Source organism: Conger conger, chromosome 4 (genome assembly GCF_963514075.1).
Source record: "Conger conger chromosome 4, fConCon1.1, whole genome shotgun sequence".
In the NCBI taxonomy this organism is placed as follows: Eukaryota; Metazoa; Chordata; class Actinopteri; order Anguilliformes; family Congridae; genus Conger; species Conger conger.
In genome coordinates, this window is record NC_083763.1 from 22671039 (window position 1) to 22683851 (window position 12813).

At 42.8% G+C, this 12813-nt stretch overlaps 1 protein-coding gene across 3 annotated transcripts in view; it reads left to right on the top strand.

The window, feature by feature from the left end:
* LOC133126931 (retinal-specific phospholipid-transporting ATPase ABCA4-like) overlaps window positions 1-12452 on the top strand; it is a 44404-nt gene extending 31952 nt beyond the window's left edge. Inside the window, exons 34-50 of one of the 3 annotated variants that reach the window (XM_061239442.1) lie at window positions 138-243; window positions 371-445; window positions 632-801; window positions 1303-1480; window positions 1913-2028; window positions 3115-3208; window positions 3701-3824; window positions 4283-4412; window positions 4857-4977; window positions 5087-5149; window positions 5405-5511; window positions 5973-6114; window positions 6605-6739; window positions 7488-7591; window positions 8867-8959; window positions 10981-11230; window positions 11855-12452. In XM_061239442.1, the coding sequence (XP_061095426.1) occupies window positions 138-243; window positions 371-445; window positions 632-801; window positions 1303-1480; window positions 1913-2028; window positions 3115-3208; window positions 3701-3824; window positions 4283-4412; window positions 4857-4977; window positions 5087-5149; window positions 5405-5511; window positions 5973-6114; window positions 6605-6739; window positions 7488-7591; window positions 8867-8959; window positions 10981-11230; window positions 11855-11998 (2152 nt within the window). In that variant the 3' untranslated portion in view covers window positions 11999-12452. Of the gene's footprint in view, window positions 1-137; window positions 244-370; window positions 446-631; window positions 802-1302; window positions 1481-1912; window positions 2029-3060; window positions 3209-3700; window positions 3825-4282; window positions 4413-4823; window positions 4978-5086; window positions 5150-5404; window positions 5512-5972; window positions 6115-6604; window positions 6740-7487; window positions 7592-8866; window positions 8960-10980; window positions 11231-11854 lie in introns of those variants that run through there. The other 2 variants (XM_061239441.1, XM_061239443.1) reach the window with 2 other exon arrangements.
* Window positions 12453-12813: the final 361 nt, after the last annotated feature.

Genomic DNA, 12813 nt, shown 5'->3' on the forward strand with positions numbered 1-12813 from the left:
CTATTATATATTATAAGCATAAAAATGATTAGTTTAGGCCTCTCATTGTTCAGGAATGTGTGAATGGAAAGTGGTATTGGTACTCCCTCTAGTGGATTTTTGCAGCCTCATTGTGGGACTGTATTGTTTATCTTCAGGTATGGAGGCATCTCTGTTGGAGGGCAGCTCCCTGTGCTCGATGTGGACCCCAGAACCATCCAGAGCATACTGACTGACGTGGGACGCCTATTAAATATTTCTGGGGTTTGTCTTGGATACTGTACTTGATTGTGTGCAGTGTGTGTGTGTGTATGTTGAAATATCTAGAAGGCTTTGCATAAATATGTACCAGCTATTTACTATTGGCACTATTCGGCTTGTTGTTTTTCAGGGACGGTATAGTGGCCTTGCTTTCAAAGAAATTGAAGCTTTCTTGAGATGCATGGAAAGTGAATATAATGTTAAGGCAAGTAGCACTTATGAAGTTATGTAATATTTCATACTATATCTTGCTACATCATACCATATCACACTGCATCATGCTATGTCACACTCATACGTGACTAACCGTTTTGTATAGAGTGTGTGCTATATGTATGCCGCAGTGATATTTACTGTAAATATACAAATGGTACTGCCTTTGTATTTATAGGTGTGGTTCAACAATAAGGGTTGGCATTCCATGGTATCCTTCTTGAATGTGGCCAACAATGCCATCCTCAGGTCCAACTTGCCTCCCAATGCCAATCCGGCAGAGTACGGCATCACCACCATCAACCACCCCCTCAGTCTCACCAAGGAGCAGCTGTCTGAGGTCACCGTGTGAGTGTAGCATGGTGGTGAGATCCAGATGAGCGTTCAAGACACCAAAACATTAGCTAACAATGTAATATTTGTTATTTCCTTTAAAAAGAAACTACAGGTAAGCAATTAACCAGCTAGCTGGCATTGTTAGACGCATCCATTTCTATTAAAAAGGCATCGGTGGCAAACTAAATGGAATGTTCATTTAAAATCATCCAGCAGTAACTGTTGCCTGCAAACATTGTTGTCTTGAACGAACGTCAGGTTTTCAGCTCTCAAGCACGTACTTTTTCCCAAAGGCATCTCCTGATGTTTCCTCACACTGCTTGCCTTTTTACTAAGGCAAAGGGGAGGTGGAATTTAGACAGGTATATTTTGGCACTGATACTTTTCAGAGATTGTAGCGCATTGTTCAAAAACTCGCCAAGATACATTGCTGGACAACCTTTGGATCTGCTGAAAAAATGATGGTTGTGGAACATTCTAGAAAACGCCTCCCTGTGCGGTTCTCTCCCTCAGACTGACCACGTCGGTGGATGCTGTGGTGGCCATCTGCGTGATATTTGCCATGTCCTTCATCCCGGCCAGCTTCGTGCTTTATCTGATCCAGGAGAGGGTCACCAAGGCCAAGCACCTGCAGTTTGTCAGCGGCGTCAGTCCGCTGGTCTACTGGACATCTAATTTCCTCTGGGACATGGTCAGTGCTGCGTGATATTCTTAATTTCTTCACCTTCAGCTGCATGCTGGGTTTTATGCTTAATTAAGCGATGTGTCTGCACTGGCACTGACGGTCACTGCTTTTCTTAATGTTCAAAGGGAGGGGTAAAGGAAAATGAATAACAAATTTAAATCTCAATGCAATTCAAATAAATGATACATCTGGTCTAAAAGACAAAGCTGCAATTCCCTCAGGGCAATGTGAATCAACTGGCAAACAAATATGAGCTCTCCATTTAGTCATTCTAAAGTCACTTTAAAATCTGCAATTATTGTTTTGTTATATAACTTTGATAATTTGCACACAAAGAGGATAAAGGTTCGTGAGAAGGGATTATGAAATAGTTTGTATGACTTGAATAACTGAGTATGCTCTGATTAATATCTGCCTATCTCTCTTAATTCTTTCCAGATTAATTATTCAATCAGCACAGCAATGGTTGTGGGGATATTCATTGGCTTTGACAAAAAGTGCTACACCTCACCAACCAATCTCCCTGCTCTTGTTGCTCTGCTGTTGCTCTATGGGTAAGTATACAGTACTGTTTCACCCGATACGTAAAATAGGGTGTCACACACCCCTGGGAGGACAGATGAGCTGGACACAGAGAGATACATAAATGCCTGTTTCTGCCAACGTTTATTTAGGATTTTACAATGCAAGAGTGAGAGTGAGCAAATAAAAATAATTAAACAAAAAGACTTCAAATATCGAACAAAAGTGAAACACAAAGGCAAAACAACTTTTCAGCTCACACCAGGTCACTTTTCTGCTCACACCAGGTCACTTTTCAGGTCACTCAGCTCTCTCTGTACTGTCCCAAAATCTACCTTAAAATAGCAAGCTGTTTTCGTTTGTCATAATTCAATGCCAATAATTCTGGAGCCTGTATGTTCACTGTGAGTCTGTCAGTGCCTCACTCTACAGTGTGAAACGACGGGGTGTATCAGTATTTCCCTGTATGTTCAACATCAAGTCTATCAGTGCTTCCCTGTTGTAGGGCTTATGTTTCAGACACAGTCACAGTTGGCATAAATGCCTTGGTCCTTAGCAGCATCCAGTGTGTTGGGCCAAAGGTGTAAACCTAAAAGTTTGTAAGCTAAGCCTTTACCACAGTTGGTTTCAGTTCCTGTTTTGTGCCAATGGTGGGGGTGGAGTGAGTGGGATGGTATTCCCCTGTCCTGTCTTAGCTGCTATTTCTCATGAGAGACTTTAAACCTGGTCACTGTCAACACCAGCCAAGGCTCAAATCCCTGAGGCATTCATCCAGCCCCAGATCTGTCAGCCACCAAGGGACCGACACTCCACACCAACGAAAACCTTCCTTCTAGAAAGAGTCTGGAATGGTGATGGCTCTGCACTGTGTGTCTGGGGTTCATGAGCATATCCAGTGGAAATACTGTGTTTGTTTTTTTTTTTTTTTTTTTTTTTTTACCTTTATTTATACAGGGAAGTCCCTTGAGAGCAAGCTCTCATTTTCAAGGGTGCCCTGTTTACAAAAAACATATATAAAAGATACAGTGCTGGATTTGTGCACTGCACCGTTCTCTGACCTGCAGGTGGTCGGTGACTCCCATGATGTACCCTGTGTCCTACGCCTTTAACATCCCCAGCACGGCCTACGTCACGCTGTCCTGCGTCAACCTGTTCATCGGCCTCAATAGCAGCGCCATCACCTTCATTTTAGAGCTCTTTGAGAACAATCAGGTAAGCAATGCTCCTGTATGTGCCAATATTGCACACAGTTTAGAGCAAGTAGCAGGGAACAGATAATGGTCCCTGATGGTCCCTAATGCAACATTGGTTCAGGCAGTAAGAGCAGTTGTCTGGCAGTCGGAGGGTTGTAGAAAACAACTTTCTACACCACCCTAGGTGTGTTGGACAGGAAGGTGACAGTAACGCAAATAACCACACATTACAACAGTAGTATACTGAAGAGCATCTCTGAACACACAACGCTTCATAACTGTTAAGTGGATAGGCTACAGCAGTAGAAGTCTAAAAACTAAGTCTAATAAATACCTAATAAAGTACTCAATGAGTGTTTATATTATTATAGGACCAAATGTAAGGGGCATGGTCAAAATGAGAAAGGCTTCAGTTTCAGTGTTTTGGCTAAACTGGGAATCACAAAATATTATTGCGGCAGTTCGTTATGTATTGCCGCCATTTCTTGCGGTGCTTTGTCTCCTTCTCCAGACCCTGCTGCAGATTAATGAGTTGTTGAAGAAGGGGCTGTTGATTTTCCCTCATTTCTGTCTGGGACGGGGCCTGATTGACATGGCCATGAACCAGGCGGTAACAGAAGTGTACGCTCGATTTGGTGAGCACTGACCTCCTGTCTTAGAATGCTCTAATTGACTGGGCTTGGGAATGCTGGCAGCAGACCAGCGCTCTGTGTCCGAGCTAAATGCTTTCAGTGGGACTACTGGGACCGCAGAGTGTGGAAAACTACAGCTGACAGTAATGGACACATTATGCCATGCACTTGTCCGTCTCAATTTACTCCTGGAGAGTTACACCGGAATAGAAACTATTCAAGGCCTCTGACTGTTTTTGGATTTCCATAATTACCTGAGTGCATTGCTGCATTCTATGCCTTTATTTGCTAATGGAGATGTGTGATGAATATTACCCCAGGCTGATGTGGGAATAGGTGATAATATGTGTGCATCACCCTAATTGCAATCATTGCATTTATGATAATTTCATGGTTTACTTTCATCACCTTCTACTGTATGACACTTGCTGATAGTACTTCCCCTCTTCTGTATCTTAAAGGGGAAGAGCACCTCTCTGATCCATTTCACTGGGATTTTGTTGGGAAGAACCTGGCTTTCATGGCTGTAGAAGGCTTTGTTTATTTCACCTTCAACATCCTGATTCAGTACCGTTTCTTCCTTTATCACTGGTGAGTTGTCCCACCTTCAGAAGTCCCTCCATCTGACAGGATATGACACCGTCAATAGCATTGACACTGGGGCGACATTGGCTCAGGCTGTCAAAGCAGTTGGGGGTTGCCGGTTCGATCCTGCCCCGGGTGTGTCGAAGTGTCCCTGAGCAAGTCGTTGGTGTGTGAGTGTGTATGAATGGGTGAATGAGAAGCATCAACTGTACAGCGCTTTGGATAAAGGCGGTATATAAATGCCCACCAATTACCATTTACTTAGGTAGTTCCACACTCTGCTATTTTATTGCGCTACACATATTGGTGATAATATTTGCAATTCTTTCATGTTTGTGTTAAACGACCTGCAGTGAATGATAGTCCTATTTCTATTCCTTTATGTGGCATATTAACCATTGTCTTAATTTTATAAAGGTATTAAAGATTAAACATTCTGACGCAAAACAGGATGCCGGAATCCAAGAAGGCGCCTCTCTTGTATGAAGATGAAGATGTTGCTCAGGAGAGAGAAAGGATCTACAGAGGAGGGAGCAATGTGGACATCCTGCAGGTTAAAGACTTGTCCAAGGTAAGGCCTGCTACCCAGGTGGTTGATGGGTGTTGTATTTTTGTATTTTTGTGCTGAATTTTTTGAGGTGAGGCTCAGACTGAGATACACCTCCCCCCTCTCTGTGCAGACGTATATGGGTCAGAGACAGCCGGCGGTGGACAGGATCTGTGTGGGAGTCCCCTCGGGCGAGGTAGATATCAGGATATATAACCCTCAGTGTCCCCATAGGTGAGGTGCATATCAGGGTAAAAGGCCCTCAGAGTCCCCATGTGAGAAGTATATAGCAGGGTAAAAGGCCCTGGGTGATACCATGGTAAATGGCCCTCCGAGTGCCCACAGGTGCTGTATATACCAGGGTAATATGCCCTTGCAGTGTCCACAGGTGAAGTATGTACCTTGGAATGACTTTTGAGCACAGCTTAATTTGACATTCTCTTCCTCACAGTGCTTTGGCCTTCTGGGTGTCAATGGGGCTGGAAAAACAACCACCTTTGAAATGCTGACAGGCGACACAGATGTTTCCTATGGAGATGCCACAGTTGCAGGTCACAGGTACCAGTCATGGCAGTAGTTGCACATTAAAGGTAGCTGGTTACATTCACCACGTGCATGTCATGAGCTACTTATTAAAGGTAGGTGGTTACAGGTACCAGGGGCATGCAGGTAGAGTCATTTAACCATGTCTTCTCAACTAAGGTACATGACAATTATCATGTCTAGTTTTCCAGTGTTGGTATTTTGTTTTGTTTCACATTCCCATGTATTCCTCAACAACATATCCACTTTGCAAGCTATGCCTCATGTACAAAATCCATGCTCTTAGCTTTTGCTTATTATGCAGCACTAATCAAACAAAAATATTGTGAAGCATTTTTGTGTTTTCTACCCCATCAGGTCAAAGGTCCACTTCTCTATCCACAACATAATATATGTTCCCATATATTATAGCTTTGGTGTCTGTAAAGGAAAATGGGAAGAAATGTGTCATTTTTAATTTTCATTGTCCCACCCAGCATTCTCACTAACATCCTGGATGTGCATCAGAACATGGGCTACTGCCCCCAGTTTGACGCCATCGACGATCTGCTGACTGGCCGTGAGCATCTGTACCTCTATTCCCGTCTCCGAGGGGTGCCCGAATCACAGATCAGCCGGGTGAGCGGTACCCTCGAATCTGTACTGCCCCGCTCTGTTATGAATGAATTCAGTCTGACCGCACTTTTTATCACAGTTTCCGTGACCTTGGAGTTTTATCTCAGTCTGAGTAGTTTTGAGATATTGAGCTTCAAAGCGTTCACATCCTATCACAGCAAAACTGAAATGCAGGACAGTTCTTCATAGATCAAAATGACAAACATACTCTGAATGTACAATATCAAAATCCTGTCAAATTGCCCTATAAACAACATATGTATGGCACGAACTCATTTTTGTAAAAAAATGTAGTTAGAACCTTATAGTTCTAAGGTCTTATTTTTCTCTTCTATGGGGGGGGGGCATACTACAACTTCACCACCTTGTACCCTGTAATGAATTTACTGAGTGACTCATTGGTCTCATTTGAACACTAAGAGCAGTGTGATCATTGGTTAGAGGGGAGGTAATTCCATCTCTGATTGGCTAGCATTTCGCTCTCTTTTGTCAGGTTGCAGAATGGGCAATCCAGAAACTAGGCCTGTCTGAATATGCCAAGCAGAGTGCAGGGACCTACAGCGGTGGCAACAAGCGCAAACTGTCCACTGCCATTGCCATGATAGGCTGCCCAGCTCTTGTGCTACTGGTAGGGGGCGCTGTTCCATATTTATATCCTTTCTTTATTGCTTGTCATTTGTTGCTTTAATTTTGCTTTATTTTGGACAGAAAGTTAGAAATTGATTAATGTGGCCAGTCAGTGTGCTTCTTTTCTCTTGGGCTCTGACAGCAAACCAGCTGAACTGTTTGTCTGTTGGGGAGTTATGGGACAGTTCACCAAAAAATAAAATAAATATATATTTGCGCTTACTTGGAGTCCATCTTCCCTCACGTTAGTTTCACTGAGATTCCATGAGTTTTAGAAATATCCACTGCAAGATTTACATTCAGAAAACACAACAGCAATGTCTCTTTCCAAATATAATGACATGGTTGCTCACAAAAATCCACAGTCCTAGTGCATGTTTTCATTGAAGTATGCCAACTGTGTATATCCGTGTAAGGTCATAACCAGAGCATGCCAGTTTTCTGGGGCGCAGGGTGAATATTGTTTTAAAACATTGTTATTGTTTTAACAATGTTGTCATGGCATTGTATTTGGAAAGGGTCATTGCTGTTGAGGTTTTCAAATGTACATTTTTGGCGCTTTGAGCACAGCACCGTTTAGATCTGTTGTATCAGAAAACTTGCCAAATTTCAGTGAAACTATCTGGATGGATAGACAGCACTCTGGGTAAGTGGAAATGCTGCTTTATTTTATTTTTGTGTGAACTGCCCCTTTGAGTTGGCTGGCCTGGGTTAGTTTGAGGCACTTGATCACCATGTTCTCTTCTCAGGATGAGCCAACCACAGGGATGGACCCACACTCCCGACGGTCCCTGTGGAACACCATCATGAGTGTGATCCAGGACGGGAGAGCCGTTGTGCTGACATCTCACAGGCAAGATCTCTGACACACAGCCCAGGTGTTATCACACTGTGTCATGGCTGCATCTACAGTTTCAATTTATATTTAGTTCCCCTATTGTTCCTGATTTTCCCAACCACAAACCTAGCTGAACTTGGTGAACGTCCATTGTTGATTACTTGTATGTCGTTGATTGCATGTATTAGCTGTTCATGCTGACGTCAGGCAGAAATGGCAGGCATGTGACTCCTCCGATTCACATGACGCCTATTCTCGCTATTGTCCACACTGTAGATACACGACCAATCACACATGTGCCCATGTTGATGGAGTGTATTCTTAGTTTGTGGGTCTGCAGGCGCCTGGTCTGGCCAGGAGTGGCCGCTAAAGAGCGAAGAGACCAAAATAAATGCCGGTTAACCCATTATTATTCCCCGGCAAGAATCGAACATCCAGTCACAGGGCTCACACATTTGCTGTGTCTTTACAGCCTGAGCCACTCACATCCTTGTGTTTTGTGCTTTGTGTGGAATTCTTCCGGGAAGACAGAGTCAATTTCATAAATACATTTGTAGATTTTTGGTTATGCTTAATAAACATTGCCTTGTAAACAAAAGAAAGCGCTCGGGGCCATAACTCAATATCAAGGTTGGTTAGCTGAATGTAATTGTGAAGTGCAGCCCTACGGGCTACTTAGTGTAATGGAAATGAAGCTGTCCTCTTAAGTGGCACATGATGAATGGCTCTGGGAGAAGACACACAGCGTGAGTGTGCTAGCAGCCAGCGGGCTCCCACCAGAGCGTTCAGTGAGCGAGTGAGTGACTGTGTGTTTGCGTGCACTTGCGTGTGCATTCATCCGAGTGATAGTCGAGCTTTATGGTTAGAGAACTGAGCTTGTTACTCCCAAGGTTGAATTACTATTATGAGGTTGGCCGCTGCCCTTGTAACCTGGGGAAAGGGACACTTACCCCCGGCCCCCTAGTGGTATGACTGCTGGTGGTCACAGACCGCATTTTGGACTCAGATAGCCACAATTCATAAAAATAAATTGGAGAAAATTGCCGCATATTAGCTCAGAAAGAGACATTTCAATGTCAAAAGTACATGTCTGTGTGTACTATGAATAATTCCTCTCATATTTCAAGTTTTTGATTCTTGATGGTACACTTGTGCCATACAAATGAGTTCATTTCAGTTCATTTATTCAAAAAATGAATCACTCTGGATACAAGAATCTACTAAATGCTTGAAATTGTTTTTTTTTTAATGTGGATATGGGGATGACCTTCCCTCTCCCCCTCTCAACAGCATGGAGGAGTGTGAAGCTCTCTGTACCCGTCTGGCCATCATGGTTAATGGAACCTTTAAGTGTCTTGGGACCATCCAACACCTGAAATACAAGTAAGTCTAATGGGTTCTCCAATCTATACTCCTAGTCCCCATTCAATATAGAATCCTTCAAATTAGCTGCAAAGATGGAATCAGCCGCAAAGATGGAACTACAATTCAGTCCATAAGTATTTGGAAGGTGGTACAATTTCTGTACTTCTGACTCTGTATTCCAGCACATTGGATTTGAAATGAAACAATATACACTGCTAAAAAAAATTAAGGGAACACTTAATCATCACAGTGTAACACCAAGTCAGTTAAACTTCAGGGATATTAATATGTCCGTTTAGGAAGCACAAGTGATTGTGAATCAATTTCACCTGCTTTGGTGCAAATGAAAGTGACAACAGGTGCAATGGAGATGCAAAAGCAATCCTTCCTGACTGATTCTTCTCTAGTTTTGTGTTCTGCTAGTGTCCTTGTCACTACTGGTAGCATGAGGCGGTACCTGCAGCCCAATCAGGTCACACAGGTAGTCCAGCTCCTCCAGGATGGCACATCCATACGTGCAGTTGCAAGAAGGTTTGCTGTGTCTCCCAGCACAGTCTCAAGAGCATGGAGGAGATACCAGGAGACTGGCCGTTACACAAGGAGAGCTGGACAAGGCCGTAGAAGGGCATCAACCCAGCAGCAGGACCGGTATCTGCTCCTTTGTGCGAGAAGGAACATGAGGAGCACTGCCAGAGCCCAGCAAAATGACCTCCAGCAGGCTACTGTTGTGCATGTTTCTGACTAAACAGACTCGATTGGCATTCGCGAAAGACCACCAGAATTGGCAGGTCCGCCATTGTCGCCATGTTCTCTTCACAGATGAGAGCAGATTCATACTGAGCACAGGCATTATGCTGCCTGTAAAATCATCCAGCATGGTTTGGTGGTGGGTCAGTGGTGGTCTGGGGAGGCATATCCTTGGAGGGCCACACAGACCTCCATGTCATAGCCAACGGAACCCTGACTGCTGTTAGGTACCGGGATGAAATCCTCAGACTGATTGTCAGACCTTACGCTGGTGCAGTGGGCCCTGGGTTCCTCCTGGTGCAGGACAATACCTGGCCTCAAGTGGCCAGAGTGTGTAGGCAGTTCCTGGATGAGCATTGATGCCATTGACTGGCCCTCACATTCCCCTGACCTAAATCCAATTGACGATATGTATCGGTCCATCCAATGCCACCAAGTACCGCCACAGACTGTCTAGGAGCTCACTGATGCCCTGATCCAGGTCTGGGAGGAGATCCCCTGGGACACCATCCGCTGACTCATCAGGAGCATGCCCAGATTTGGATCAGCCCGTGATTTCAATTTTTCACTTTGATTTTCGGTGTGATTTTGAATCCAGCCCTCAATGGGTTGATGATTTTGGTTTCCTTTGACCGTTGTTACGTCATTTTGTTCTCAGCAAATTATACAATGTACATCAGTAAAGATTTTCAACTTGAATAAATCGTTCATCAAGATCAAGATCTTAAGTGTTCCCTTAATTTCAAAGTGCCTTTATCTTGAGTTTACGTACATTCATATTGGGTGATCTGTGTACGAATGTCATGCCTTTTTATACATAGTCCCTTCATTTTATGGGACCAAAAGTAATTGGACAGCTGGCTTCTCAGCCTTTTCTGATTATGAGACAGAGAAATTAGAAGAAAAAAAAAATCAGAGACATGGGCCAAACAATGGGCTTACTGAAACAAACCGTAACATCATTAAGAAGAAAGAGAGCACTGGTGTATGTTTCGGATCATTGCCTTGCTAAGTGTGTTCATTGTGTATTAGAGCGTGACAAGAGATTATGTTGAAGTTGGATGTGATGGGTATTTTGTCTAATGAGCATAGTGGGTGTGCATCGTTTTGTGCCATGAGATTTGAGTGTGTGTAGTTGGTGTGTTTTTACACTGGGTGGTGTTTGTTCATGGTAAGTAAATTTGTTTGTGTATTACGTATAGTTGGTTTGTCTGCATGAGTAATTCATGTTTGGTTCGATACGTTAATTTGGCCTGTGAGAAACAACGGCTTCACATCTGGCTGTGTTTAAGGTTTGGCGACGGCTATGTGGTAAGCATGAAAATCAGGACAGCTAGACCAGGGGTGGCCCCAGACCTGAACCCGGTGGAGTCGTTTCTGGAGCGCAGTTTTCCGGGCTGCGTTCAGAGGGAGAAGCACTACAACACCCTACAGTACGAGGTCGCCTCCTCCTCACTCGCCCGCATCTTCCAGCTGGTGCTGGCCAACAAAGAGAAGCTCAACATCGAGGACTACTCTGTCTCCCAGACCACCCTGGACCAGGTACGGGAACGCACTCTGTAATCCCGCTAAGTGATCGTCAGATCAATCAGATCGATGACGTACTTTCGGTAAAACCTCTGGATCAATGTAAATTCTATGCCGAATGCTCTCTGCAAAGTAAAGTGGATCAATTCTTTAATTTTCGGTTTCTCAGAAATGGGTTCTTTCTATTGACAGATGTTCAAGTGGCCATTAGAGTAATGTCTCGTTAGTAATGTTCTGCTTAATTAAAAAATGTCCTGTCAAAAAGGATTGCATTACCTTCCAGTTTTAATGTAGATCAAGGCTTGAAACTTTGGTGTTCAGGGTTCCGGTGTTTAATTAATGAAATTAACAAAGAACGGTGTGTGTGTGTGTGTGTTTGCTAACGTGTATGTGTGCGCATGCATGCTCTACAAGGTGCAGCTAACGTTTGTTTTGTGCATCATCTGCATTTTATTGCATGTGGACATATGACGTTTCTTGTGTACTTGTGTATATTTTAAGTTGACATGTTGTCATACTCTAGCTCTCATTCCAAAGTAACAAACACCGGACATGTCATTCATCACTCTCAAAGCATTAGGTTCTATTATTATTCAGGAATGATCATAATTAAGGAGTGAATTGTTGTCCGTTTTCCAGGTGTTTGTGAACTTCGCTAAGCAACAGTCGGGAGAAGATGACGTCATCGTGCTGCACCCGAGGGCAGCAGGGGGACGGCGTGATATAAAGATCACTCCGGAAAAGTGTCCGGGGAAGACAAAGACCAAGGCCAAGACCCGCTAACTTTGTGGATGTCACTTCTCAGTCATTTCCACAGTGAAGGTTTTTGCATTTCATGAAAGAACATAGACGAAGCTAGCCCCAGAAACCAACGGTTACTAAAATTTTGGGGGAGACATATTTGAATGAACTGGTGCTCAATGCTGAATCTGAACTGATAGAAGTTCAGTCATTATCAGCACAGGTATTTTTTTTTAATGAAATTTTTTTATTAAAAACTCATATCGTGCAATACAAATATGACCTGTTAAATATTAACTGGATATGGATGAATATCGATTTGCTGCATTGCAATGAACTGAAATGTGTGTAATAATCCTTTTACATTAGCATAGAAATGTGTTTCTGATTTCTTTTTGTAATGTATTGAGTGGCCTATCCAATGATTTTCAAGCCTCAATGAAGAATTGTATATGATCATTTGTAAGCGACTGAAAATATTTGAATACCAATCTCAAAAAGATTTTTGTTTTCAAAACTGTCTGAATAAACATTCCAGAACTTATATACATAAAAATATTATTATTTTTTACATTGGACTACTATGAACTGAATTATGGTATCCAGTTCAGTAACTATTTTCATTTACATTTTTAAAATGCTTTTTTATATTTAATCTGATACATATAATTGAATGCTTTAAAGTAAGATTTTAAAATGAGATTTGTTATAAACTTCACTTTCAAGCAATATAGTTTTTTTTGTGGGATCAATATTTCAATATTAACAGAAATATTTGCTGTACTTAAGCACATTTATTCAAATCCTTCATCTAATTGTAAGAGATGATATTCACAATAAAATTTCACCTCAATGAC